The following is a 24,576-nucleotide window of genomic DNA, read 5'->3' as shown; positions in this document are numbered from 1 at the left end:
ATGGTCCTTTGGAGTTTCAGGTGTTCTCTTTCCAAATTTTGTGGAATTCCTAATGGTCCTTCCACTGTCTCCCATCCTCTGGAATTTGCTTGTCTTAGAGGTGGAGTCTGAATTTTTCCGATTGTTTAAGTTTAAGGGAGAGGTGAGGAATGCTGTTCTAGGAAACAGAGAAAAATAGGCTTTAAGCAAACAATGTGCTTCAAATCGTGGCTTGCCATACAGTTTTGGAGGGGCACAGATGACAAACATGATGCATATACCTCCTCTTTTTGAGTCCGTAAATGGCAAATGTTTAAAAATGTGAAAATGAAGTAAAATTTTATTTAGTTAGTTGGCATGTGAGATCTTAGAGGGCATTCTGAATTATTGAGGACACATTCCATTCTGTGGTTAACCTCCGATTCACAGCAGGTGGCTTAGTGTGATGGGAGGAGAACTAGTGGTATTTGAAGACCTTGTTTAGGCTGTTTGCCACCGAGAAGCTGTGTACCCTTGGGTAAATTCTTTAGCTTCTGTAGGTATCCAGCTCCAATTTACGAATGAGAGACTGGATCTCTTGCTGTTCTGTCGGTGATTCTGTTAGTTTACTAAGCAAGCCCAACTGATCACTCCCTGCAGATATTCTAGTTTTACAATACTTCATGACTGCAGGAAACACGATGCTCACTTTAATACAGTTAACCCTGAATCGTCCCTGCAAAGCTTCTCTCTTTAACCCACACCACCTTTTAATCCCGGATTGACGTCTTTCTTTTATCCAGGATCATTTGTTTCATAAAAGAAAAGTTCTTTTAGTGTTAACCTCAGCAAAATATAATTGGGAAGAAAAATCTGATGGGGAACATTTCACCAGGGGGCTCTGAAAGCCAAATAGAAATTGTTAGCAATGAATGGTAATGCTGTTCCTTAGAGGACTGGGGATCTCTACCATTTGGGGTTTCCCCTAAGTGTCATGTTTAATTATGTGAGAGAGGAATTTGTTTGGGACCAAAACAAGAGCATTTTAGTACTAAAAACATTTTAGTAATGTTTTATCCTTGCCTCTATTCTCATGTTAGTTTTGAGGAAGTGTAGCTAAAAATGTTTAATCAATTCGTCCCATTAATTTACTTTGTTTTTTGCTGCAATTTACTTTTAATCTTTGTTAAATCTCCCTTTATTCTATAGTGTTTTAGAAAAATACCCTTATCATCTGTAGGTCAGATGTTTTAGATCTGTTTTGCACAATATAAAAATTTAAATACAGTAACTGATCAACTGAGTTAACATTTGAAATAATTTTGTGTGTAATAGTAGAAAATCGTCTTGCTGAGTTCCTAGATTTTTAAGAAATTCTCTTTTTCCTTCCTGTAGTTTGCTAGTGGTGCCTTTTTACATATTAAAGAGACAGTTTTATCTGCCTTAAATCGAGAGCCTACTGTGGACATATCTCCGGATACTGTTGGGACCCTCAGTCTCATTATGCTGGCACAGGCCCAAGAAGTATTTTTTTTAAAAGCCACAAGAGGTAATTCCAATTTGTTCGCCATTTTGTTGAATGTGAAAAGGAGTGATAGGCTGTTAAAATAAGAAGATGATTAGAATATAATATGCTCAGTGTATAGCTTTCCTCTTTGACCTTGACACGTATTACTGAAAATTTTCAGCTTTCCTTTTTTGAACTTAAGGTGGTACAAATGCACGTATAAGAATGTAGGCTGTGTTTCATGAAAAGGATTGTTAGCTATTGTCTTAAAACAGTGAACTCCAGAGTAGTATTTATGTGGATTTGTAGTATGTCAAAAAGTCATTCAGCAGATATTTACTTGTGTGGCAGTCACTGTTCTAGGCTCTAGATAAATAGAGTTAGCAGACAAACAAATTCCTATTTTCAGGAAGCTTACATTTTAGTGTGGGGGAGATAATAAGTAAGATAACAAGGTAATTTTGGAGAGGGGTAATTACTATAAAGAAAACAAGATAGATTGTGTGATAATGGCTGGTCATGTGGCTGTGGGATAAGGATGTAGGGGGAGTTATGCTAATTTTAGATTCATTACTCAGATTCTTTAAGAAGATCTCCTTTAAACGAGATGTAACTGTCAAGAAGGAGCCATCTAGGCAGAGTCCCTGGCCCTGTGAATGAGGGGAAAAGAACATTTCTTATAAGGCATGTAAGTTAGTATGAGAGATTGGAATGTGCACTGAATATGTTAAGTGCAGAGAAATTGAAAATAAGGGAGCAGTCATCATATGGAAGCTTTATGAGCTGGAATAATTTTTTTTTTCTTTTTGGCTGAGGAAGATTTGCCCTGAGCTAACATCTGTGCCAGTCTTCTTCTATTTTTTAGTATGTAGGCTGCCAGCACAGCATGATGACTAACAGAGCAGTCTGGGTCCTAGCCAAGGAACCCACCCTGGGCTGCTGAAGTGAAGCATGCTAAACTTAACCACTAGGGCACTGGGGCTGGCAGAACTGGAATAATTTTTTCTTTTAAAATAACAGCTTATGTTAAGATAGAATTCATATACAATAAAATTCACCCTTTTAAAGTATGCATTAGAACATTATCATCATGCCAAAAAGAAATCCCATACCCACTCTCCATTCTCCTTTGCCCTCAGCCCCTGGCAGTCACTAATCTATTTTCTGACTCTGTGGATTTGCATATGGAATAATTAAGTTTTATGCAGAAGAATTGATTTCATCAATGAAGTTTTTTTTTTTTAGATAAATGTACAGACTTATCTCAATGTCCATACTAAACTATGATATATCAGATTATTTTATATTTATTTTAATTATAATGGTCAATTTAATATTTTATTCCAGATAAAATGAAAGATGCCATCATAGCTAAATTGGCTAATCAGGCTGCAGATTATTTTGGTGATGCTTTTAAACAGTGTCAATACAAAGATACTCTCCCCAAGGTCAGTTATTGTTTTTGTAAACACTGGGTTATTTTGCATGTGGAAATATTTGGACATTTTTGTGTACAAGAAGCAAATTGACAATTATGTTCTGTAAAGAAGTTTGAAATTTTAGGAGAGGCATTTGAAGAATATTATTTGTAGGAATAGTTTTTTATTTAAGATGCATGAAAAATTCTTATATATTTATTTAGGGAATGGCTTTGCCTCTACTCTTTACTAAACCTGTCTTTTCAAGCTAAAACTTTTTCTGAAAATTTTTGAAAATCTGTCTCCAATAATTTTGTCAAATCAAGTCATTGTGTAGTTCTGAATCACTGGTGATTTGGTATAAGCATGAATACTTGAGCATGTTGATTATTCACACTTTTAATTATTGTCCTGTTTTCTTAAAGATCAGTCTTAAAGCGCAGAAACAGAAATAAAGACAAAAGGAAAAGAAAACAAACTCATCTCATACTTTGATTAGAATTAAGTTTTGCCAACAGGGATAGAAAATTGGGCGGCTGTTGGACAGCTAAGGAAAACAACTGTCTTAAACCACATGTCGCAGGAAGTATTAATAGTTTTAATGTAGACTTTTCTGAAGTGGCGTTTGGAAACACTAGTCAGTGATGCTCATTTGTAAATGACAAAGCAGATGATTTGATGAACAAGTAAATTCAGAATTTAAGATTGAAAAAGGAAACTTAGAGATTGAGTGAAATGTAGTATGTTTCAACAGCTCTCAGAAATGTTCAGAGAATTAGTTTCATTCATATGATAGCATATGTTATTTGCTACATGATCTTTTGTGGGGGAATTTACAGGTTTATAAGTCATTCAGGAGTCTTTGTACATTATGAAATTGCAGACAATTTTGTGGTAAAGTAAAAAAAAAAGCATATAAGTACATCAACATTACAACATTAGTTTAGTCAGAAAACAAACAATAAGGAATTAATGTGAAGATTCCTGGAGATTTAAAATACACCAAGAGATCAATAGAGATTTGCCCAGGACTCTTGGGTATTAATAGAGTTACTGTTAAAAAGAGACTTGGGACCTCCTCTCACCCTTTTTTCATCTGAAAGACCTCGTATTCAGCTGCACAGTGTACCGTTACATCCGTTGGGCCATTAGTTCAGTCCTGTCACGGAGAGAAGAAGGTCACCTACAAAGACTTGGAAACTGCTTCTGTACCATTCCTGGTATTCCTTGAAAATCTCCTGTTGAAGTACCAAGTTGCTGCAGTCTTACCTTGAGAACTGGCATGGGTGCAGTTTGAGATTTAGTTGTCTTTTATTTTTGCCTTTTTACTAAGAGCTCATAAGATATTTTCATATTCTAGTTATAAAACTGGAATATCTGCAAGTAGTGATCCAGGAAGCTAGGAAATTATTCACTGGGAGACAGGAAAGCACACAAGGTAGTAATTCAGTTTTTGATTCTCTTATTTTTTTGTCTAGACAGTGATTGTCTAGTGTATTTCTTGGATTTTCTATGGCATGTACTTCCTGAAAACAGTGAGGTTGCAGGCTGCAGTTTGACGTTTTGCAAGAGCCTCTACCAATATAACTGCTTTTGTGGTTCATGTTTTTGAATCTTTTCAAATTAATTTTGACTGGAATTTTTTCAAAACAAATTAGGGCAAAATAACACTTTATCATGTTAGTCGTTGACTTAGTACGTTTGTCTGTTTACCGTGTGTTTTTGAGTATATGATACTGAAATGTTAGTGTTTGTGATACTAAATAATGTTTATATGGCTAAAAATCATCTTTATTAAAAAGTCTCTTAGGATATGAATGTAAGTGGGAACTTACTTTACTGTCTTTTGTCTTTTAAACATGATGAAACAGTCAGCTATAGAGCATTTTCATTAGTATATGTGAGTAATGGTGGTTTAGTTAACTCTGAGGGCTGGGTAAGGGCTCATAAGAAAGCTTCTAAAGCCCTGTGCTTGGTCTTCCTCTGTGAATGTCGATTCTGCTTCTCTTTCTAATACATGCTTTCCTTTCTTCTTTGTAAACAAAATGTCGACTTCATGGCTCCATGAAAGAGAATTGTAAAAACTTAAACTGGCTTCACTTAACAGTTTAAAAAAAGCCTTAATTTTAATTGGAAGAGAAAAACTGAATTAATTGAATCCAAGCCATGCAAAACCATGTGGTCTTCTCTGTTTACACCTAATGACTAACCTATCTCTAAACCATTAATGGGGTAATTCTAATTTCTGTCTCCTTTTCCTTCTCCTTCCTGCATCCTATGTTGTCTGTGGTGGTTTGTGTGGTTGGACTCTCCCCTGGTCAGTATTTTTATTTCCAGGAGGTGTTCCCCATCTTGGCTGCAAAGCACTGTATCATGCAGGCCAATGCTGAGTACCACCAGTCTATCCTGGCAAAACAGCAGAAGAAATTTGGAGAAGAGATTGCAAGGTTACAGGTGAGTCTCTGGGAAATAAATATTTAAGTAATTTGGATCTCTATTTTTTTCTTAGTGAGATTCCCAGGTTTGCTCATAAAACCTTTCCTCTTGTTGCCCCTATCAACAGACAAATTATTGTTTTTATCTTTAGGCTTTACTTACTGAGTGCTTTTTGAAGTTTCATATTTTTGTAAAAAAATTCATGCAAAATTTGCATTCAGTTCTCTTTTAAATTTATCCATGCTTATTTTAATATAAAATATTCTAAATTAATTACCATGCTCCAGAAAGGATGTGCAGTGCTTAACTTAATGAAGGCTTAGCTTTGGTCTAAATTGGGGCATATAATTTCACAGCTTGAGAAGGCCAGTGGTAATATATATAAATAGATCTTGTAAGCAGCAGAGTACCTTCTGTGCACTTGTTGTCCATACTGTCGGCGTTGAGGTGGTCAGAAACTTGTGATGACATCTGGGACAACTTCACAGCATAGGCAAGGGCTGTTTTATGAGTTATTTGTATTTTGAGTATTGATAAGCAGAGGGTAAAAAGAGGACTGTTAAGGAAATTTAAATATGGACTGGATTTTAGAAGATACTATGCAAGTATCATTTAGGAAGTTCAGATTAATTAGTCTTTTCATGAGAAAAGCAACCCAAATCTTATAAAAAATGAAATATATGCTTGTATTATATTCCGCACTGACAAAATCAGAGAAAGGCATACTTTTTTATAAAACTCAGATTATCAAATGTATCTCATTTATCCAGGGATTCACTTTGATTGCAGTAACTTAGATTCTTATATAAAAATGCTTCTGAGAAAGGAGTTTTTGTGGGAAAGACTTTTTTCAGGTTAGCATATTTAAAATATTAGGAGTTTAGTTTATTTTCTGGGAATTCTGGGACTATTAGATTCAAGTAAACCCTTTTAGTCTCTATAAATGAGTCAAAGAAGAGTTTCTTTTGAAATTTTAATCTAATTTTTAAAATCCCTTCTGGAAAAAGGCAGCTATTTCAGACTCAGACTGAGAGAGAAAGACTTTTTAAAGTTATAGACATATAAAAGTTTGTAGCTTGAGTTTTACAGCTTTAGTCGTAGGTGAAAAGTTAACACAAAACATGAACACCACTTCGTATCTCAAAGGGCTATTCCTCTTTCCGGTAGGCATGAGATATTTTTTTACTTGATTCGAGCTCAGAAATAGGCAAACTGAAAAAACAGACAAAAAAAGATTTCCAATAAATCATATTCTCCGTAGTCCTTCACTCAGTAGAGTACCCAGTGAATTTGATAGAGATCGTTTGATGGTTACACCATTAAACCAGCTTTCCAGTCATTGCTGTCAGCAGTGGGAAAAAACTTACTGGCCACGAGCAAACCAGAAACAAAAATAAAATCACAGAGTCAGGAAAATCAAAACAATAGGTCAGATAGCAGCAAAGGTAAAATTGCTGCTTAGGATTCATTTCTGGGACCAAGAAAAATTGTACCTGGCCTTATACAGCTCATGAGGTGCACTTTGTGGACAGTGCAGTTTATTTGGCTCCAGAAAGGTGGGTCCACTTGATCATCTTGGTGGAATCTCTAAAACTGCCAAAGTACAATTTTCAAAAGGACAAAAAATATAGATAAAAAAGTGTGATTCATATAGAATGTCAGAGATTTATTTAATTCATTAATGAGGGATCTAGTAAGATGGTAAAACAGATTTTATGAAAGTATCATTTGTTTTCTTTGTTGTGATAGTAGCTTGTAGGTATTAAGGAGATTGTCCTCATTAGGAGATCTATGCTGAGGTATTTAGAGAGGAGGAGTCGTCACGTCTAAACTTTACTTTCATGTGGTTCTGCAAAAAAAAAGGTATGTGTATATACGTATGTATGGGAAAGAGAGATAAAGCAGTATGGCATATTGGTAGCAGTTGTTGAGCCTAGGTAGAGAGTCTGTTGTTACTCATTGTTCTGGTCTTTCATTTTTTCTGTGGGCTTGAAAATTTCCAAGTAAAAATTGGAAAAATTAGTTATATATAAAAGTATTCACTTTAACCTGTCTCTCTACCTTTTCCCTTCTATCCTGTTCCCTTCATCCTTTTTTCTCACTGCCCCAGAGGTAATTTTCATTAGTTTCTTCTTTAATCCTTTCAAAGTTTTTTTTCTTTGAAATATAAACAGATACATACACACAAAAACAATGCACATTCTTAACTCTCCCCGTTCTTACGTAAGAGGTAAATGCTATATACAGTATTGTGCATCTTGCTTTTCTTATATAAAAACGTATCCTGAAGATCTCTCCATTTTAATACAGCAATAGAGAGACCGTCCTCATTTTTCTTTAGAGCTGCGTTGTACTTTTTTGTGTAAAGCAGTTTATTGCTGTCTCCTATTGCTGGATACTTGTGTGTTTCCAAGATTTGCTATTACAAACAATGCTGCAGTGAATAGTTATGTATGCGTGGTGTTTTGTATTTCAGCAGGTGTCTTAGCCCAGGCTTCCATAGCAAAATACCATAGACTGGGTGGTTTAAACAACAGATTTATTTTCTCATAGATCTGGAGGCTGAAAGTCAGACCAGGGTTTCAGCATGGTCAGGTTCTGGTGAGAACTCTTTTCCTGGCCTGCACACTGCTGGCCACACAGCCTGCACCCAGGCTCCTTGCTGTGTCCTTACATCGTGGGGAGAGAGAGAGCAAGCCCTCTGGTGTCTCTTCTAAGGGGACTAATCCCATCATGAGGGCCCTGTCCTCGTGACCTCATCCAAACATAATCTCCCAAAGGCCCCATCTCCAAGTACCATCACTTTGGGGGTTAGAGCATCAACAAATGAATTTTAAGGGGACACAGTTCACTCCATAGCAGCAAGTATATCTTAAATTCCTAGAAATGGGATTGCTGATATCAAAGTATGAATACATCTGTAATTTATTATGTATTATACTTGGATCTTTGATCCACTTGGAGTTTATCCTGATATGTGATGTGAAGTATGGATCTAATTTTAATTTTTCTAAATGGCTACCCAGTTGTCCCCAAATCATTTATTATAATGACTTTCTTTACCTCACTGATTTGAGAGTCTGACTTTAGCATATACTAAAGTTGTCATATATATTTGGGTCTATTTCTGAACTTTTCATTCTATTTCATTGGCCTGTTTGTTCATGCTCCAGTTCCATACCATTGTAGTCAATGACACTTTAGAATGTTTTAATGCCTGATAGATATTGTCAGCTCTCATTTTGTGAATTTTCATGATTGTTCTTGCTTTATTCTTCTATATGAATTTTATTTTATTTAAGTATTTACTGTGGAAAACTCAGACATATATATAAAAGTATGAATCATCAAGTATCTGTTACCCAGTTTTAGTGATTATCAGTATTTTGCTATTTGTGTTTCATCTGTTTCCCCTTCTCCTCTTATTTTTTTGGAGTATTTTATAGCTATCTCACATATCATTTCCTCTCCAAGTATTTTAGTATGTATCTCTAATAGATAAGGCTTAAAAAAAAATTAAAACCATAATGTCATCTCATCTAGCAAAATTAATACCAATTAATATGAATTAATAATTAATACTAGTACCCTAATATTATCCAAACCTAGTTTAGTTTTCCCTGATTTTTTTCTAAAGTATCTTTTTATAGTTGGTGTTCAAGTCAGGATCTGTACAAGGTCCTCACATTGCATTTGGTTGATACGTCTCATAAATCTTTAATTTGTAATGACCCTCCCCCTCCCTAACTGCCATGTTGAATTTTCCTCACTTTTTCTTGTTTTGTATGTTTCTTACAGTGATGTCTATTATCCCCTTTTTGTTCCTTGAATAAATATTTCAGTCTTTCTTTTCTTAAATGATTTCATGTTTTTCTTCACTTTCTTTCCTGAGTTCTGTCAGTTCCTGTTTCACATTCTTTTGCTATCAGGCTGTCAGACACTGTTGTCTAGGCCATCTGGTCCTCTCTTCATATTTTGTGTTCTTTCAGTACTGTCAATGAATAGGAGGCATAAACTGCAAAAGAAGCAAAAGTTTATTTGAGGTCTCAAGAATTGCACTTGGGGAGACACAGATTCGGGGAGAAACTCAGATGTGTTCTGAGGAAGACAGAGGAGGCAGGGGTTTATAAAGGCAAAGGACGTAGGTCCACAGAGGATTACATTGAACAGCTAGTGATTGGTTCTGGCCTGGGGTGAGCTGACTTGCCAGCACGTAGTTGGTCCCTGGGTTGTATCTAGGCAGATTGTCCGTTCTTGGAATGACGAATGCTTCCAAATGTGACCTCTGGTGTCAGGTAAAGTTCAAAAGTTCAGTTAACACTTGGTGGCTGTGGCATAAACCCCCCTTCCTGAAGGGCCTCCCAGCTCCATTTTAGAGTCCTTGACATATGTTACTCACTTTGTTAACACTGTCTACATTACTATGATTGTGTCCTTAAGTTTTTAAGTTTATTTTAGATTTTTTAGTGTGCTGTTTTCGTCTGCTATGTGGCAGTATTTCTTTGGTGAATTTTCATTATCTATTGGAAAGTTACACCGCTCGTTTTCATCCTTTTTGTAATGGTTTCTTTGTGTTGAGGCAGGTGGGATGCCTTTTCAATTACTTGTGTTTGATTGAAATTGATATTAGTGGAGGAACAGCAAGAGGTTCCTGGGTGGGGAAATGGGCCCAGGTAGCTTTCCAGGCCTCATGTGAGGGCTCCCTCCACAGCTTCACTTCTCTGGCTCTCAAGGCTTAGCCTGGTTTAGGAAGGATTCTGCTTTTGTACCTGTGTTTCCCTGAATTCCTCACAGCCTTTGCTTTTCAAGTGATGTGTCTTTTAGAGTTTGTGTTCTGTTGATGTTTTCTGGGTACTCACCCCCCTTCAGTTTCTCCCCCCTTTTCAGTTCTCTTTTCTATTTCCTCAGCATTCCTGCCCTTGTAATTAATCTGCCTCTTGTTCTCAGCAGCTTCCTCTTGGGATGAGGCCTCTCAGCACTCCGTTTTCCTGTGACCCATTGGTGGCTCGACCTCATCCATTTGGCTTGGCTTTACCATCAGCAGGCAGTTGTTACCTCACTCCATTTCATTGTTTTCGGATTTGCTTAAAGCATTTTCACTCAGGATGGGGCCCTTAGCAGTCCCCTTTATTCCTGGTGTATTCAGCATATCTGAGGGTTCTAGTCCCAGTTTTGCCATTTGGGGGAGTGTTTGACCATATTTACAAATCAAATTTGATTTACAAATTTAAAAAGTGATTTAATTTTGTGCATTTTCCCATCTCCTAGTTTACACTGAAGATGTACCTTTTGTTTGTTTTGGTTATCATTGTTTCTCTCTATTGTATTGATTTTGCATATATATCTTTAAAATTTATTCCTGGGTATTTTTTCTTCTGTTGCTAGTAACAATGGATTTATTTCTTTTGTTCTCTCTTCAAATCATTGGTGGTTCATGTGTATTTACTTTACTGATTTTGTATCTAAGCTACCTCTCTCATTATTTAGAATAGTTTAGTTGATTCCCTTAGATTTTCTTGGTATACAAACACATCACCTATAAATAATTTTTTCCTTTTCTTTTCTAAATTTTATACCTCTAATTTCATTCTTTTGTCTAGTTGTTTTGACATGTTCTATGGTTATGGTGATACTGGAAATCTTTATTTTATTTTGACTCTAGGAATGTTTCTTAGATTTTTCTGCTGCATATGCTATCAGCTTTGGGGATTAAGATTTTATCATGTTAAGGAACTGGATATCTGTTTTATTGAGATTTTAAAAAAAATCAGGCATAGATATTGAATTTTATCAATGTTTTCTCAATATCAATGGAGATAATTTGATTTTTTTAAACTTAAATCTATTATTTGGAGAATTACATAAGTAGGTTTTCTAATATTAAGCCATTCTTGTGTTCCTGTAATTTTCATGTTTTAGACTTGCTTTATCTCCTTATGTGGTCACTTTATATAGATGTTCTCTGTATGCCGGAGAATATTAGGCATTCTCTAATTGTGGAGTCTAGGGTTCTCCATGTCTGGTAAATCAAACTCATTGTGTTTTCAAATCTTCTTTAATCTTACAGTTTTTTGGTTTACTTGGTCAAGTCATTGCTGAGACACGAGTGTTAAAATCTTCCACACTCATCATGGGTGGATTTATCAATTTCTCATGTAATTGTTTATATAGATAGAAACTATTAAGTGCAAAATTTAAGTTTTATATCTTTCTGGCAAATGTTAAACATTATGTACTGAACTTATTCCTAATAATGCTTTTGACTTTATTGTCTTGTTTATCTGATGTTAATATACCTAATACCACCTAAGTAATGTAATTTGAGCCCTAAATTTATGTGAGGCATATGCTCATGTTATGAATTATAAGGGCAAACCTTTTTTTAAACAAAATTCTTACTGATGCTGAGATAACATGCTTCTTTGTTGACTTCCTATGTTGCTGGGTAATTTTTTTCTGATCTACCCTTTCACTGTGGGTATAGCCCTTTGAAGTTCCTGCCTTCATGTGAGGGGGCAAAGGGGAGGTTTCTCAGTTCTCTGTCTTATATAATTTCAAGAATCTGTCTCAGGTCTTCTTGAAGGATTTTAATACTGTTTTAATTGCTGGTTGTTTGGTTACGGAAATACCTGACAGCTAGCCTTCCTTAGTGTCAGTTTATACTTATTGGCCCATGGATTTCTTTTACTTTCTTGGTAATTTACCCATGTGTTTAAAGAGATGTCTTCTGTGTCTTATTTTTCATTTTCGATATTTTGTGATGGGAGAATTTCTAGGTTAGTCTGTTGACCACTTCGCTGGAAATATGAAATTTTTAAAAAAACAATGCTTGGATGCTTGGTTGAAAAAAAGAAAGAAAACTTTTTTTTTCTTTTTACATTTTTAGCATGCAGCAGAATTGATTAAAACAGTGGCATCTCGCTATGATGAATATGTCAATGTGAAGGAATTTTCTGACAAAATCAGTCGTGCCCTTACTGCAGCAAAGAAAGACAATGACTTCATTTATCATGATCGAGTTCCAGACCTTAAAGATCTAGACCCTATTGGCAAAGCCACACTTGTGAAATCTACCCCAGTCAATGTACCAATCAGCCAGAAATTCACTGGTACGTCAAGTATTCAGATGTGCTTTAATCTTACTCATCTTTTCTCCAGTTTAATCTATTTTTTGTAGCTAAAACCACACAATTGCTATTGTATGCTTTGAATATGATTTGCATTCATGTTGTTCAAAATGAATATGAGAATAAAAATTGTGTTGTATCTTTAGTGAAATTTTAAGATGGAAAGTAAATAGTAAGGCTATGTAAAGTATACAACAGTTCATACAACACAGTATGAAACTGTGTTTTTGAGTAATGATAAAGACTTTAAACAAGCACTTGTCATTTTGTTAGATGTTTGTCACATTATTTAAGATTCTACCGTTAAAAATAAGCAGACATAGGGGCTGGCCTGGTGCTATAGCGGTTAAGGTCGTGCATTCTGCTTTGGTGGCCCGGGGGTTGCTGGTTCGGATCCTAGGGGTGGACCTATGCACTGCTCATCAAGCCATACTGTGGCAGGCATCCCACATATAAAGTGGAGGAAGAGATGGGCACAGATGTTAGTTCAGGGCCAGTCTTCGTCAGCAAAAAGGGGAGGATTGGCAGCAGATGTTAGCGCAGGGCTAATCTTCCTCAAAAAAAAAAGAAAGGAGATGTAAATATGACTTTAAACATATAAACTTCTGGAGTCGTGGTTGTATCAAATAAATAAATGTTATAATATCTGTGGATATTGTAGATATATGCAATGTGTGGTAGCCTCTAGCTGAGATCCCAGGGATAATATTCTAAGTTGTTGAGAAAGGGTGATAATTTTACTTATTTCTGTTTATCAAACACAAAGTGTTTAGCGTGTGCTGGTGGGCTCTTTTAAGCACTTTACAAATATTAGCTCACTTACTTCTCACAACAACCCTATGAGATAGGTACTATTAGTGTCCACATTTGACTGATAAGGATACTGATGCACAGAGAGGTTAAATAATTTGCTTAAGGTTGCAGAGGTGGGAAGTGGTGGAGCTGAAAATTGAACCATGGCACTGTTGCTCACTCAGTCAATTTAAACAACAAATGAACAGCATTTTCTTATGTATAAATCTTCACCAAAGATCCGGTAAACTCAGTGACAAATACATCCTAAAAGTTAAGAAAATTAAATTCAAAGAAAGAGCCTCACTGTCATTGTTCAGGAATATAGTAATCTGAAAATTCTCTTCATCAATGTACTTTCAATAGTGATTTAGTGTTTTTTAAATTTATTTTTATTTGTTTTGTTTATTTTTATTTTATTTTATTTTTTGTGAGGGAGATTGACCCTGAGCTAACATCTGTTACCAATCTTCCTCTTTTTGCTTGAGGAAGATTGTCACTGAGCTAACATCTATGTCAGTCTTCCTCTGTTTTTTTTTTAAGATTTTTTTTTATTTTTTCCTTTTTCTCCCCAAAGCCCCCCGGTGCATAGTTGTGTATTCTTTGTTGTGGGTTCCTCTAGTTGTGGCATGTGGGACGCCGCCTCAGCGTGGTCTGACGAGCAGTGCCATGTCCGCGCCCAGGATTCGAACTGACGAAACACTGGGCTGCCTGCAGCGGAGCGCGTGAACTTAACCACTCGGCCACGGGGCCAGCCCCAATCTTCCTCTGTTTTATGTGGAATGCACCACAGTGTGGCTTGACGAGCAATGCAAGGTCTGCGCCTGGGATCCAAATCTGTGAACCACACGCCTGTGCTGTGAAGCTGAAGTGGAGCATGTGAACTTAACCACTATGCTGCTGGACTGACTCCCAAGAGTGTTTTAGTTTTGATCTTTAATTTAAATCTTTGTAGACTTTTTATGTGAATATTGGAAAAGAAATATGAACAGTCATTTTACAGTTGGAATTTTCGTCTTAAAATTTTGTTGAAATTTTCATTCCTAATTTTAGATCTGTTTGAGAAGATGGTTCCTGTGTCAGTGCAGCAGGCTTTGGCTGCCTATAATCAGAGGAAAGCTGATTTAGTTAACAGATCAATTGCTCAAATGAGAGAAGCCACCACTTTGGCAAATGGGTAGGTAGAGCGTAACTTACCTAAATTCATTTCTAAAGTTCTAGTGTTTTCTGCTTGGTTGTTCTTTAACTAAATAGTTTATGAACATTTTAGTTTTCTGAGCTTGGAGCTGAATGTCAAGGATATGTGAAATAGCAAATATATAGAGAGACACGTGCACACACACATTTCTTGGGGACACTATATTTATTAAGCCCTAGGAAATACATTATAGTTGGAAGAAATTCAATTACTGAAACAAAATGAAAATATTTGACCACTAATTTGTATTTCAGGGGATATTTATTTGAGGGAAATGATAAGTAGAAATGGACTTTTTAAGTTAAGATACATGGTACATTAAGTATTTTTTTTTCTTTTTTTAAAGATTGGCACCTGAGCTAACAACTTGCCAATCTTTTTTTTTTTTTTTTCTGCTTTATCTCCCCAATTCCCCCCGGTACATAGTTGTATATCTTAGTTGCAGGTCCTTCTAGTTGTGGCATGTGAGACGCCGCCTCGTCGTGGCCTGATGAGCAGTGCCATGTCCGCGCCCAGGATCCGAACCGGTGAAACCCTGGGCCGCTGCAGCGAAACGTGCGAACTTAACCACTTGGTCATGGGGCCGGCCCCGCATTTAGTATTTTGACCAATTTTTGTTTATGATAGATTGAAGACTAAGAAAATAGTTCATTGGTTTTTAAAATATCTTAAATATAATTTTCACACAATAAAATACACCTATTTTAAGTGTATAGTTCGATTCTTTTTGATAAAAGTGTATACCCGTGTAACCACCACCACCAGGATCAAGATAGAGAACATTTCTGTCATTCTAAAAAATTCCCTCATGCCTCTTTCACTTCAGTCCCTCCTCTCTTAGCCCCTAGCCACTACTGAATCTACTCCCTGTCACTAGAGGTTAGCTTTACTTTTTATACAGTTTAGTATAAATGTAATCGTTATAGCATGTACAATATGTACATTATAGTATATAGGACGTTACAATATTGCTCCAGTGTATACAGTACTTACAGCTTGTATAGCATGTACAGTGTATAGTCAACATGTTGGGCTTCTTTCAAGTAACGTAATGTTTTCGAGATTCATCTATGTTGTGTGTATCAGTTTGATCCTTTTTCTTAATGAGCAGTGTTCCACATTATGGTCAAATAGCAGTTTGTTAGTTCTTTCACTTGTTGATGGAAATTTCAGTTGCTATGAACATTGATGTACAATTATTGGTGTGGACATGTTTTGTTTCTCTTGGGTAAATACCTAGGATTAGAATTGCAGAGTTGTATGGTTAGTGCATGTTGAACTTCGTACGAGATGGCCAGATTGTTTTCCAAAGTGGTCGTTCTAGTTTGTATTCCCTCCTGCAGTGTTTGAGAAATGCAGTTGCTCTGCATCTTCATCAGCAGTTAACATTGTCAGTCTTTTTACTATTAACCATTTTAGTGTCTGTGTAGCAGCATCTCATTGTGGTTTAATTTGCATTCCCCTAACTACTAATGATGTTGAGCAACTCTTCATGTACTTATTAGTCATATATACATCTGTTGTGAAATATCTGTTTAAATCTTTTGCTCATTTTTTAAAATTGAGTTTTTCTTCTTATTAATCTTTAGAGTTCTTTGCATAGTTTAGAGACATGTCCTTTGTCAAATGTATGTAATTGAGAATATTTTTTCCCTAGTTTGGTTTGGTTTTTCATGTTTTTAATTTTGATGAATGCATGGATTTTGACCTCATTTTGCATCCTCTAGCAAGAAAGCAACATAAGTTTACTCTAACAGCCCTTCCTTTATGTAAATGAAATAGTAGAATAATTCTTACTGTGCCACAAAACTGAGAACAGATGAAGATTCTGTAATTAATACCTAGATCAACTATGTTCTCTTGACATTTTGCCTAGATGGTAGGAAATAATAACTGTTTTGTGTATTATTTCTGACCTGTGAGTGACATTATAACAATGAGGGCTGTGATAAAAAATTGGATTTAAGATAATAGTTTTGACTTTTATTTACTTAGACTGAAAGAAATTAAGTTTGAGCCGTGAGCCAATGGTATCTAGTATATTTTAATGTGTATTTCTTGCTTTTTTGGCTTTTAATTCTGTACTGTGAACTTAATTCTTTAATGATTTTGTTTTAATTCTATCAATCACTAATTTTCTTTTTCCCTTTATCTTTGCTTTATTTTTCCATTGATAGGGCTTATCCACTTTTTTGGGGTGCTAACTCCATTGCCACTGATTCAGATATAGGAGATTAATGTTTTAAAGGTGGTTTAGACCTCCAGATGACATAGTGTGTTATTTTTTCAGGGTGTTAGCTTCCCTTAATCTTCCAGCAGCAATTGAAGATGTATCTGGAGACACCGTACCTCAGTCTATATTGACTAAGTCCACATCTGTGATTGAACAGGGAGGTATCCAGACTGTTGACCAGTTGATCAAAGAGCTACCTGAACTACTGCAAAGAAATAGAGAAATCCTGGATGAGGTATGTTTTAAGTGGTTTGCTTACTCCTACTGGGTTTCACAGGGTAGTCATCTTGGTGAATTACTATGGCCTAGAGCCTGCCCTTCAGCCTTGCGAGGAATTCCAGTTGAGTGAGAATGGGTTCATACAAGTTTTAAGGGTGTATAAATGCACATAATTGAAATTTGTATGACTATTGTGTAAAATGAGTACATTGTGAGAAATATCTGTCAGCAGACTGTTCACAGTCTTTATAGTGATGTCTGTGAAAGGTTCGGTTTCTTGGTGAACATAGAATAAGACTAAGGAAGTTAGGCCTTCAAATATTTTATAAGCCCACTGCATCCATCTTCCAGTGGAGAGGGCGTTTTGTCAACAGGAGTGGGAATGCTAAAGTTTTTTAATATTTTTTACTTGGCTAAAGCCAACTGTTTGCCACTGTTATTCTCCTTTTACTGTACCTTCACCTCTTTCCTCTAATTGATACATTTCTTTCTTTAGCTATAAATGTATTCAAACTGATTATATTGGCTTTTGCCAGTTTAGAAGTCACGTTGTTTTAGGTGAACTTCTGTTATCAATGCTTTAGTCCATGATGCTTTGATTTTTCAGTTAACTTTCAGAGGCTGTTGTGTTTCCTTCATTTCCAAGCACTTTGGGGCCAGGTTAGAGAACTCAAATAGTTATGACAGTGTGAACCTTGGGGATGAGAATACTTACCTCCCAGGGTTATTTAAAGGATTAACTAAAGTAAAAGAGTGGAATGCCTAGCTTATGGGACACCCAGTATGTGCTTAATAAATTATAGCTATTATTACTATTATATTACTATGATGGTGATAACATTGCAAGTATAATAACTGATATGATGATGATGGTAGTGCTCGTAGTTATTCGCCTTTCATTGCAAATCAGCTATTGAGAAAGATTAGGAAATTTAAATGGAAATTTACTGCACTATTGGCCTGAGAAATCTGATTCATGAGGGGTTCTACGTTAACATACAATCAACGTTACCACCTTTACCTATGTAGACGTAGTCAGTAATCAAAAACTAAGCAAACAGAATTGGGGTTACATAGTTCAGTACCAAAGCCTTGCTATGCTGAGCTTAATAGAAATGCAGACTCTCACACCCCACTCCAGATCCACTGAATTAGGGTCTGCATTTAATAAGATCCCAGGGTGATTTGTGTGTACGTTAAAATTTGACAAACACTCTTCTTAAGGTCATAGACTTTATGCATGAGAATACTTTAAAATTGTTGTTTAAAATGTGTTGATTTGTGGCTCAAACAAGTTTGTTATCTGGTGGTACAACTGAAAGGATGTTAGAATAGTGGATAGACAGACGGAGACAAATGTGGAGAATGCTGTTCAAGACTGTACATAAGTGAAAGCAGCAAGAAGTAATTGTCTGATAGTGAGGGAGAGGACAAACATTGAACAATGCAGGAGGCATAACAAGTCAAATGGAAAGCAGTCTGGGGCACTTAGTAGGTAGAAGTTCTAAATCATTATTTAATATTTTATAGTTTACACATAATTCAGTGGTTAAGGTTTCAGGATGTGGAATTATATTTGGACTTGATTCCCAGTTCTTAGTCCTAGCTGTGACCCTGGGCAAATTACTAAACATCTTCGTGTCTCAGTTTACTCATCCAAGAGATGAGATAATAGTATTGAGCACTTAAGATAGTTGTGAAGTGGGATTGTGCATGTGCCTGCTAGTTAATAGTTATTTAAATATTAATATTACTATAGTCCCTTAATTTTAAAGTGTCGTTGATTGGAAGATGCATATTTGATTTTGAAACAAATTTTATGGAAAAAGAACATTGCCTATGAAATAACTTTATCAATTATGAGGAACATCTTCATTAGAAATATTATGTGAAAAAAACTCATAATTAAGGAAAAAGTGGCATTATTAGTGTGTATGATATGTGTGTTGCCTGCCTGTCTTACCAGGAGGTACTTCTACTTGTCTTATTTGATGTTGCTAACAGCTTTGGGATTTAGAGTCACTGTTCCGTCACTTGTACTTGGAGAGTCTCATTTTAAGTAAGTTGTGAAGTAAAAAGGTTGTGAAGCTGATACTCTTTTTGAGTGTTCATCTCTCTGCTAGCTTTTAGAAATTTAGTTTTAGTATTGATTTTCAGAAATTTTGAAGTGTCCACTAATTTATTTAGTAAATAATAACTTTATCCTGCTTGGGACCTCATGGGGCCTTTTAATCTTAGATCTCTGTCTGTGGATTCTGTTTCTTCAGTTATTCCTTTTCCTCTGTTCTCTCCATTCTCTCTAATGAGTTCCTGATGGATGGATGCTGGTGCTTCTGGATCAGTTCTTCATATCTCTTAACATTTCTTTTACTTTTTCTCCTCGTGCTCTTGCTCTTTCTGGGAGACTGTCTCAGGCCAGCCTTCCAGCTCATTAGTTGGCTCTTTAGGCATCCTTTTGTGTTCTTCAGCCATTCTGTGGAGTTGTTTTTTTAAAAATTTCATTGATATTTTTCATTTCCAAGATATCTAATTGGTTCTTTTAAACAATCACCTATATTCATCTCACAACTACATGTTTTTTTTTGAGGTAAAATTCACACAACATGAAGTTCACCATTTTAACCTCTTTAAAGTGTACAATTCACTGGCTTTTAGTATATTCACAGTGTTGTGTGAGCATCAGCACTATCTAATTTCAGATCGTTTTCATCACCCCCAAAAGAAACCCATTGGCAGTCATTTCTCATTCTCCCTCTCCTCCTGCTTTTGGCAACCACTAATCTGAATTTCCATGGATTTGCATATTCTGGACATTTCATATAAATGGAATCATAAGCGATATGTGGCCCTTTGAATTTGCCTTCTTTCACTTAGTCTAATGTTTTCAAAGTTCATCAAGTTCATGTCAGTACTTCATTTCTTTTTATGGCTGAATAATATTCCATTGTATGGTTATACCACATTTTGTTCATCTGTTCATCAGTGATATTTGGGATGTTTTCACTTTTTGGTTATTTCGAATAAGCTGCTATTTGTGAACAACTGTTTTTGAGCACCTGTTTTCAGTTTTCTTGGGTATATACATAGGAGTGAAGTTGCTGGGTCACACAGTAATTCCATTTAACTTTTTGAGGAATTGCCAAACTGTTTCCCAGAGCAGCCACAAAATTTTTACATTGTTACCAGCAGTGTATGAAGGTTCCAGTTTTTCCACACCCTTGCCAATCCTTATAAATTTTTTTTGAAAAAAATTTATAGCCATCCTTGTGAGTATGAAGTAATATCTCATTGTGATTTTGATTTGACCTTATATATAGAAAATCCTAAAGTTAGAAGTTTGGTAGGGATTGTACTGAATGTTTAGATCAATTTGGGGAGTATTACCGATCTTAACGGTATTAAGTCTTTGATCCATGAACATGGATGTCTTTCCATTTATTTGCCTTTAATTTCCTTCAACAATGTTTTATAGTTTTCATTGTATGTCTTATACCTCCTTGGTTAAATTTATTCCCATGTATTTTATTCTTTTTGATACAATTGTAATAAATGGAATTGTCTTAATTTTCTTTTTGGATTATTCATTGCTAAAGTATAGAAAGACAGTTGCTTTTGTATTCTGCAACTTTATTGAATTCGTTTATTATCTCTAATAGTTATTTTGTGAATTCCTTAGGATTTAAGGTCATCTCATCTGCAAGTAGAGATAGTTTTAACTTCTTCCTTTCCAGTTTTGGATTCCCTTTATTTCTTTTTCTTGCTTGCTTGCCCTGGCTGGTACATTGTTGAATAGAAATGGTGAGAATAGACATCCTTCTCTTGTTTGTAATCTTAGAGGGAAAGCGTCCAGTATTTCACTATTAAGTATGCTGTTAGCTGTGCGGTTTTCATAGATGGTCTTTATCAGGTTGAGGAAATTCCTTTCTATTGTTAGTTTATTGAGTGTTTTTTTTTATCATAAAAGGGTGTTTTATTTTGTCAAATGTTTTCTCTGCATCTTGAGATGATCATATTGTTTTTTTCCTTCGTTCTACTAATATACAATATTACATTGATTTTTTTTTTTTTTTTTGGTGAGGAAGATTGGCCCTGAGCTAACATCTGTTGCCAATCTTCCTCTTTTTGCTTGAGGAAGATTGTCTGTGAGCTAACATCTGTGCCAGTCTTTCTCTGTTTTGTATATGGGATGCCACCATAGCGTTGCTTGATGAGAGGTGTGTAGGTCTGCACCCGGGATCTGAACCTGTGAACCCCAGGCCGGCAAAGTGGAGCGTGCGAACTTAACCACGGTGCCACCTTTTTTTGATGTGAACCATCCTTGCAATCCTAGGATAACCCCTTGGTCATGGTATATAATCCTTTTAATGTGTGCTGGATTTGGTTTGGTAGTATTTTGTTGGGTATTTTGCATCTATATTCATAAAGGATATTGGTCTGTAGTTTTCTTGGAATGTCTTTGATTTTCAACTTGTGTGTCCTTCTGCTTTTGTCTTTTGTAAATAGCACGTAGCAAGATTTTTCTTTTTAATTTAGTTTGACAGTCTTCATCTCTATCTGTGGAGGGTTAAATCCATTTATATTAACTGTGATTATTCATGTATTTGGAATCATGTTCTATATTTGGTGTTTCCTACTTGTCTCACACTTGTATTTCCGTATTTTTCGTTTTTTTGTCCCTTTTACTCCCACCCCTACTTTTTCCTGGTTCTATTGAGTTGTTCCCTCCATTTTTTTAAAACACCAGCATAAAAGTAATACACTCTTTTTTTTCTTCTTTATAATGTGTCTGGGTATGGATTTCCTTTCATTTAAATTGCTTGACATTTCATTGGATCCAGTAAATTTGAGGAATTGTATCTTTCATCCATCCCGGAAAATTCTTAGTTTTTACTTTGAATATTGCTTTTCCTCTATTCTCATTATTGTCTCTTTCTGGATCTCTGATTATATTTATGTTGAATCTTCTCACTTTATTTTCCATGTCTCTTATCCGCTCTTATTTTCTGTTGCTCTGTGCTTCATTGTGCATAATCTTTTAATCAGAAGTTCATGTTAGGATTTCATGTCACACAGGTCATGTGATTTCCATCCTCAGTTCAGGCTTTTGATTAGGAATCTTAGGTGATACTTCTTATCTTTTCTAGTTAGAGCAACATCCAGTCAGGTAAGTTTCCTTTTGTTGGACAATTTTCCTTTTTAAAAATTCATCCACTCAATGTCACCCATTTGGAAGTGTCCCAGTTTGAGGAAAGATAGTGCCTTTGATCTGACCTCTTACTCTTCTAAGCCCCACTGATGTTTCTTGTCTCCTGCTCGTGTTTTCTTAAATTCTCCCTCTAAGCCAGTGGAAACTATGTAGTTGGTGAACTACTGACAGTGGGCCAATTGTGGTTTGTAGGCTGTTTTTGTATGGTTCACTAGTTAAGGCTGATTTTTACCATTTTTAGAGGATTGTAAAAAAAGTAAAGAAGAATATGTGACAGAGACTGTGTCCAGCAAAGCCTAAAATACTGACTCCAGTGTTGGACAGAGAAGTTGACAGACATCTGCTCTGAGCTGTCGGGTTAGCAGATACCATTGGCTCTAGAACCTGTTTCCACTCGTGGATCAGCACTTTCTTATGTTTCTGGCCCCTACTGTCCTGTCTTCTCAGCTGCGCATGGAAAAGGCATTTTTATATGTTAATTTTCAGTTTGTTTTACTGGGATAGACGTCTAAATCTTATTTTCATGTAGTTAATCAGTTTTCTCTTTGTTTTGTTTATGTCTTCTAAGGTCCAAAGGCTTTCTATTTATTTTAATCTTAAAAAAAGTCTTTGTTTAAAGTAGTCTTGGTGATGAATGTACATAATCTCTTAGATATTCTTCCTTTTCAGTTTTACTAAGTAAGGTAATGGCTAACCTAGCCTTAAATTTTACAAGACTTTTTGTTAAATACATTATCACTTATATTTCTGCAACAAAAATTGTACCAATTTATATTCTAACCAGTAATGTAGTATTCCCATCTAATTCTCACCCATATTGAGTATGATCATTTTTAAAATGTTTTAAATTTTTTATACCAGAAATGATATCTCATTGTTGCTTTGCCTCCTTTTTAAAAGTCTTTAAGATTGTTGGATGAAGAAGAAGCAACTGACAGTGATTTAAGAGCAAAATTCAAGGAACGCTGGCAAAGGACACCATCCAATGAACTCTATAAGCCTTTACGAGCAGGTAAAAATGTGCATAAATGACTTTCCCTTGTATAAATTCCCAATTTGGGTCTACATTTTTGCTTGATTAAATTAGGCTCTGTTGTAAACCTGTTTTTAGTGAAACTGCTGTTATGAAAACCCAGCTGTTTTTCCGCAGTTCGGTGTAAGATAAAAGGAATAATCCATCTTCATTCTAAGAAGTTCAGATTCTTAAAAGGGTATAAAGTGAAAATTAAAATGATTCTTCAACTCTCTTTTCCTATTCCAACCCCTGCACATGTTTTCAAAACATAAATGAGATCATATTAGATGTATAGTTTTGTAATTTCATTTCACTTAGTAGTGAATCCCGGGTGGTAACAGATGAATTTTAACAGTTAATTTGAAGCTAAATTATTATTTTTAAGACTTTTTATGCTTGTTGCAATAAATGATGTCTTCCTGGTAGCTAGAGACTTGTTTTATTTCTCTGTAAAAGGAATTAATACTGTTGAGATTTTTCTAAAAATGTAACTGCTGTTCTTTTAAGTCAAGTTGAAGCAATGATTCTTTGAGAGAGGGTACTTTTTAAGTAAGTTATAACAATTTTTGGAGTGAATGATTTCTTTCTATATTCACGTGTTGTAGGAGAAGATTAGACTAATGTTGATTAGCTTTTGTTTGGTGGACAGTAACCACAGATGTATTTTAAGGTATAATTGCTTTTGCTTTATAGTTGATTTTGTCATTTTTCCAAAAACAAAATTGCAGAGACTGACAGGAGCTCAGCTTCAATTATCTAGTGAATTGGGCCTGTAGAAAGAGAAAAAAGTAAAGTTAGAGAACAGAACTAAAAGTAAAGCAGCCCATAAACATTATTGTTAAAATCAGTGCTGTACTCTGGTAACATTTTCTTTCCTGCAGAGGGAAACAATTTCAGAGCAGTTTTGGATAAGGCTGTGCAAGCAGATGGACAAGTGAAAGAACGGTATCAGTCTCACCGTGACACCATTGCACTTCTCTGTAAGCCAGAACCTGAGCTGAATGCAGCCATCCCTTCCGCTAACCCAGCAAAGACCATGCAGGGCAGCGAGGTGAGAAGATGCATTTTGATGTGGTGGTCATCTGCTTATGAAGACTGTGTTAAAGCCATTACATGCAGGGAATTGCCAATTTCTTTCTTATTGACATCTTTTAAAAAATACTGATTTAAATTGAGGTTGTTATATTTAAAGCATGATATATATACCGTCTAATAGGTAATTATACTAATATTACTATCCTGTAATAATAATTTCCATTATTAAATGCCTCCTATGAGCTGAGTACTATATTCTAGATACTTCATATGTTCACAGTCTTTAATTCAGGTTTTATAAAAGAGAGAGGCTTGGAAATAGGTAAACTTCCCTGAAATGGAAGGACTGGGTTTGGCCAGATAGTCTCTGACCACAAATTCTTTGTTTTTTACATCGTTCTATACTGCCTTCCACCGTATTCCACTGGGACT

General features: G+C 35.6%; 1 protein-coding gene across 2 annotated transcripts in view; it reads left to right on the top strand.

Annotated features, from left to right (window-relative positions):
* The window catches only part of PDCD6IP (programmed cell death 6 interacting protein), a 70,310-nt gene that overhangs the window by 21,670 nt on the left and 24,064 nt on the right, over positions 1 to 24,576 (top strand). Inside the window, exons 5-12 of one of the 2 annotated variants that reach the window (XM_001489975.6) lie at positions 1,354 to 1,507; positions 2,813 to 2,913; positions 5,221 to 5,337; positions 12,206 to 12,428; positions 14,292 to 14,415; positions 16,727 to 16,904; positions 22,995 to 23,106; positions 23,991 to 24,160. In XM_001489975.6, coding sequence (XP_001490025.1) covers positions 1,354 to 1,507; positions 2,813 to 2,913; positions 5,221 to 5,337; positions 12,206 to 12,428; positions 14,292 to 14,415; positions 16,727 to 16,904; positions 22,995 to 23,106; positions 23,991 to 24,160 — 1,179 coding nt within the window. Of the gene's footprint in view, positions 1 to 1,353; positions 1,508 to 2,812; positions 2,914 to 5,205; positions 5,338 to 12,205; positions 12,429 to 14,291; positions 14,416 to 16,726; positions 16,905 to 22,994; positions 23,107 to 23,990; positions 24,161 to 24,576 lie in introns of both variants that reach the window. The other variant, XM_005600850.4, reaches the window with a different exon arrangement.

Source organism: Equus caballus, chromosome 16 (assembly GCF_041296265.1).
Source record: "Equus caballus isolate H_3958 breed thoroughbred chromosome 16, TB-T2T, whole genome shotgun sequence".
Taxonomy (NCBI): Eukaryota; Metazoa; Chordata; class Mammalia; order Perissodactyla; family Equidae; genus Equus; species Equus caballus.
This window is presented reverse-complemented; position numbering and strand designations above follow the sequence as displayed.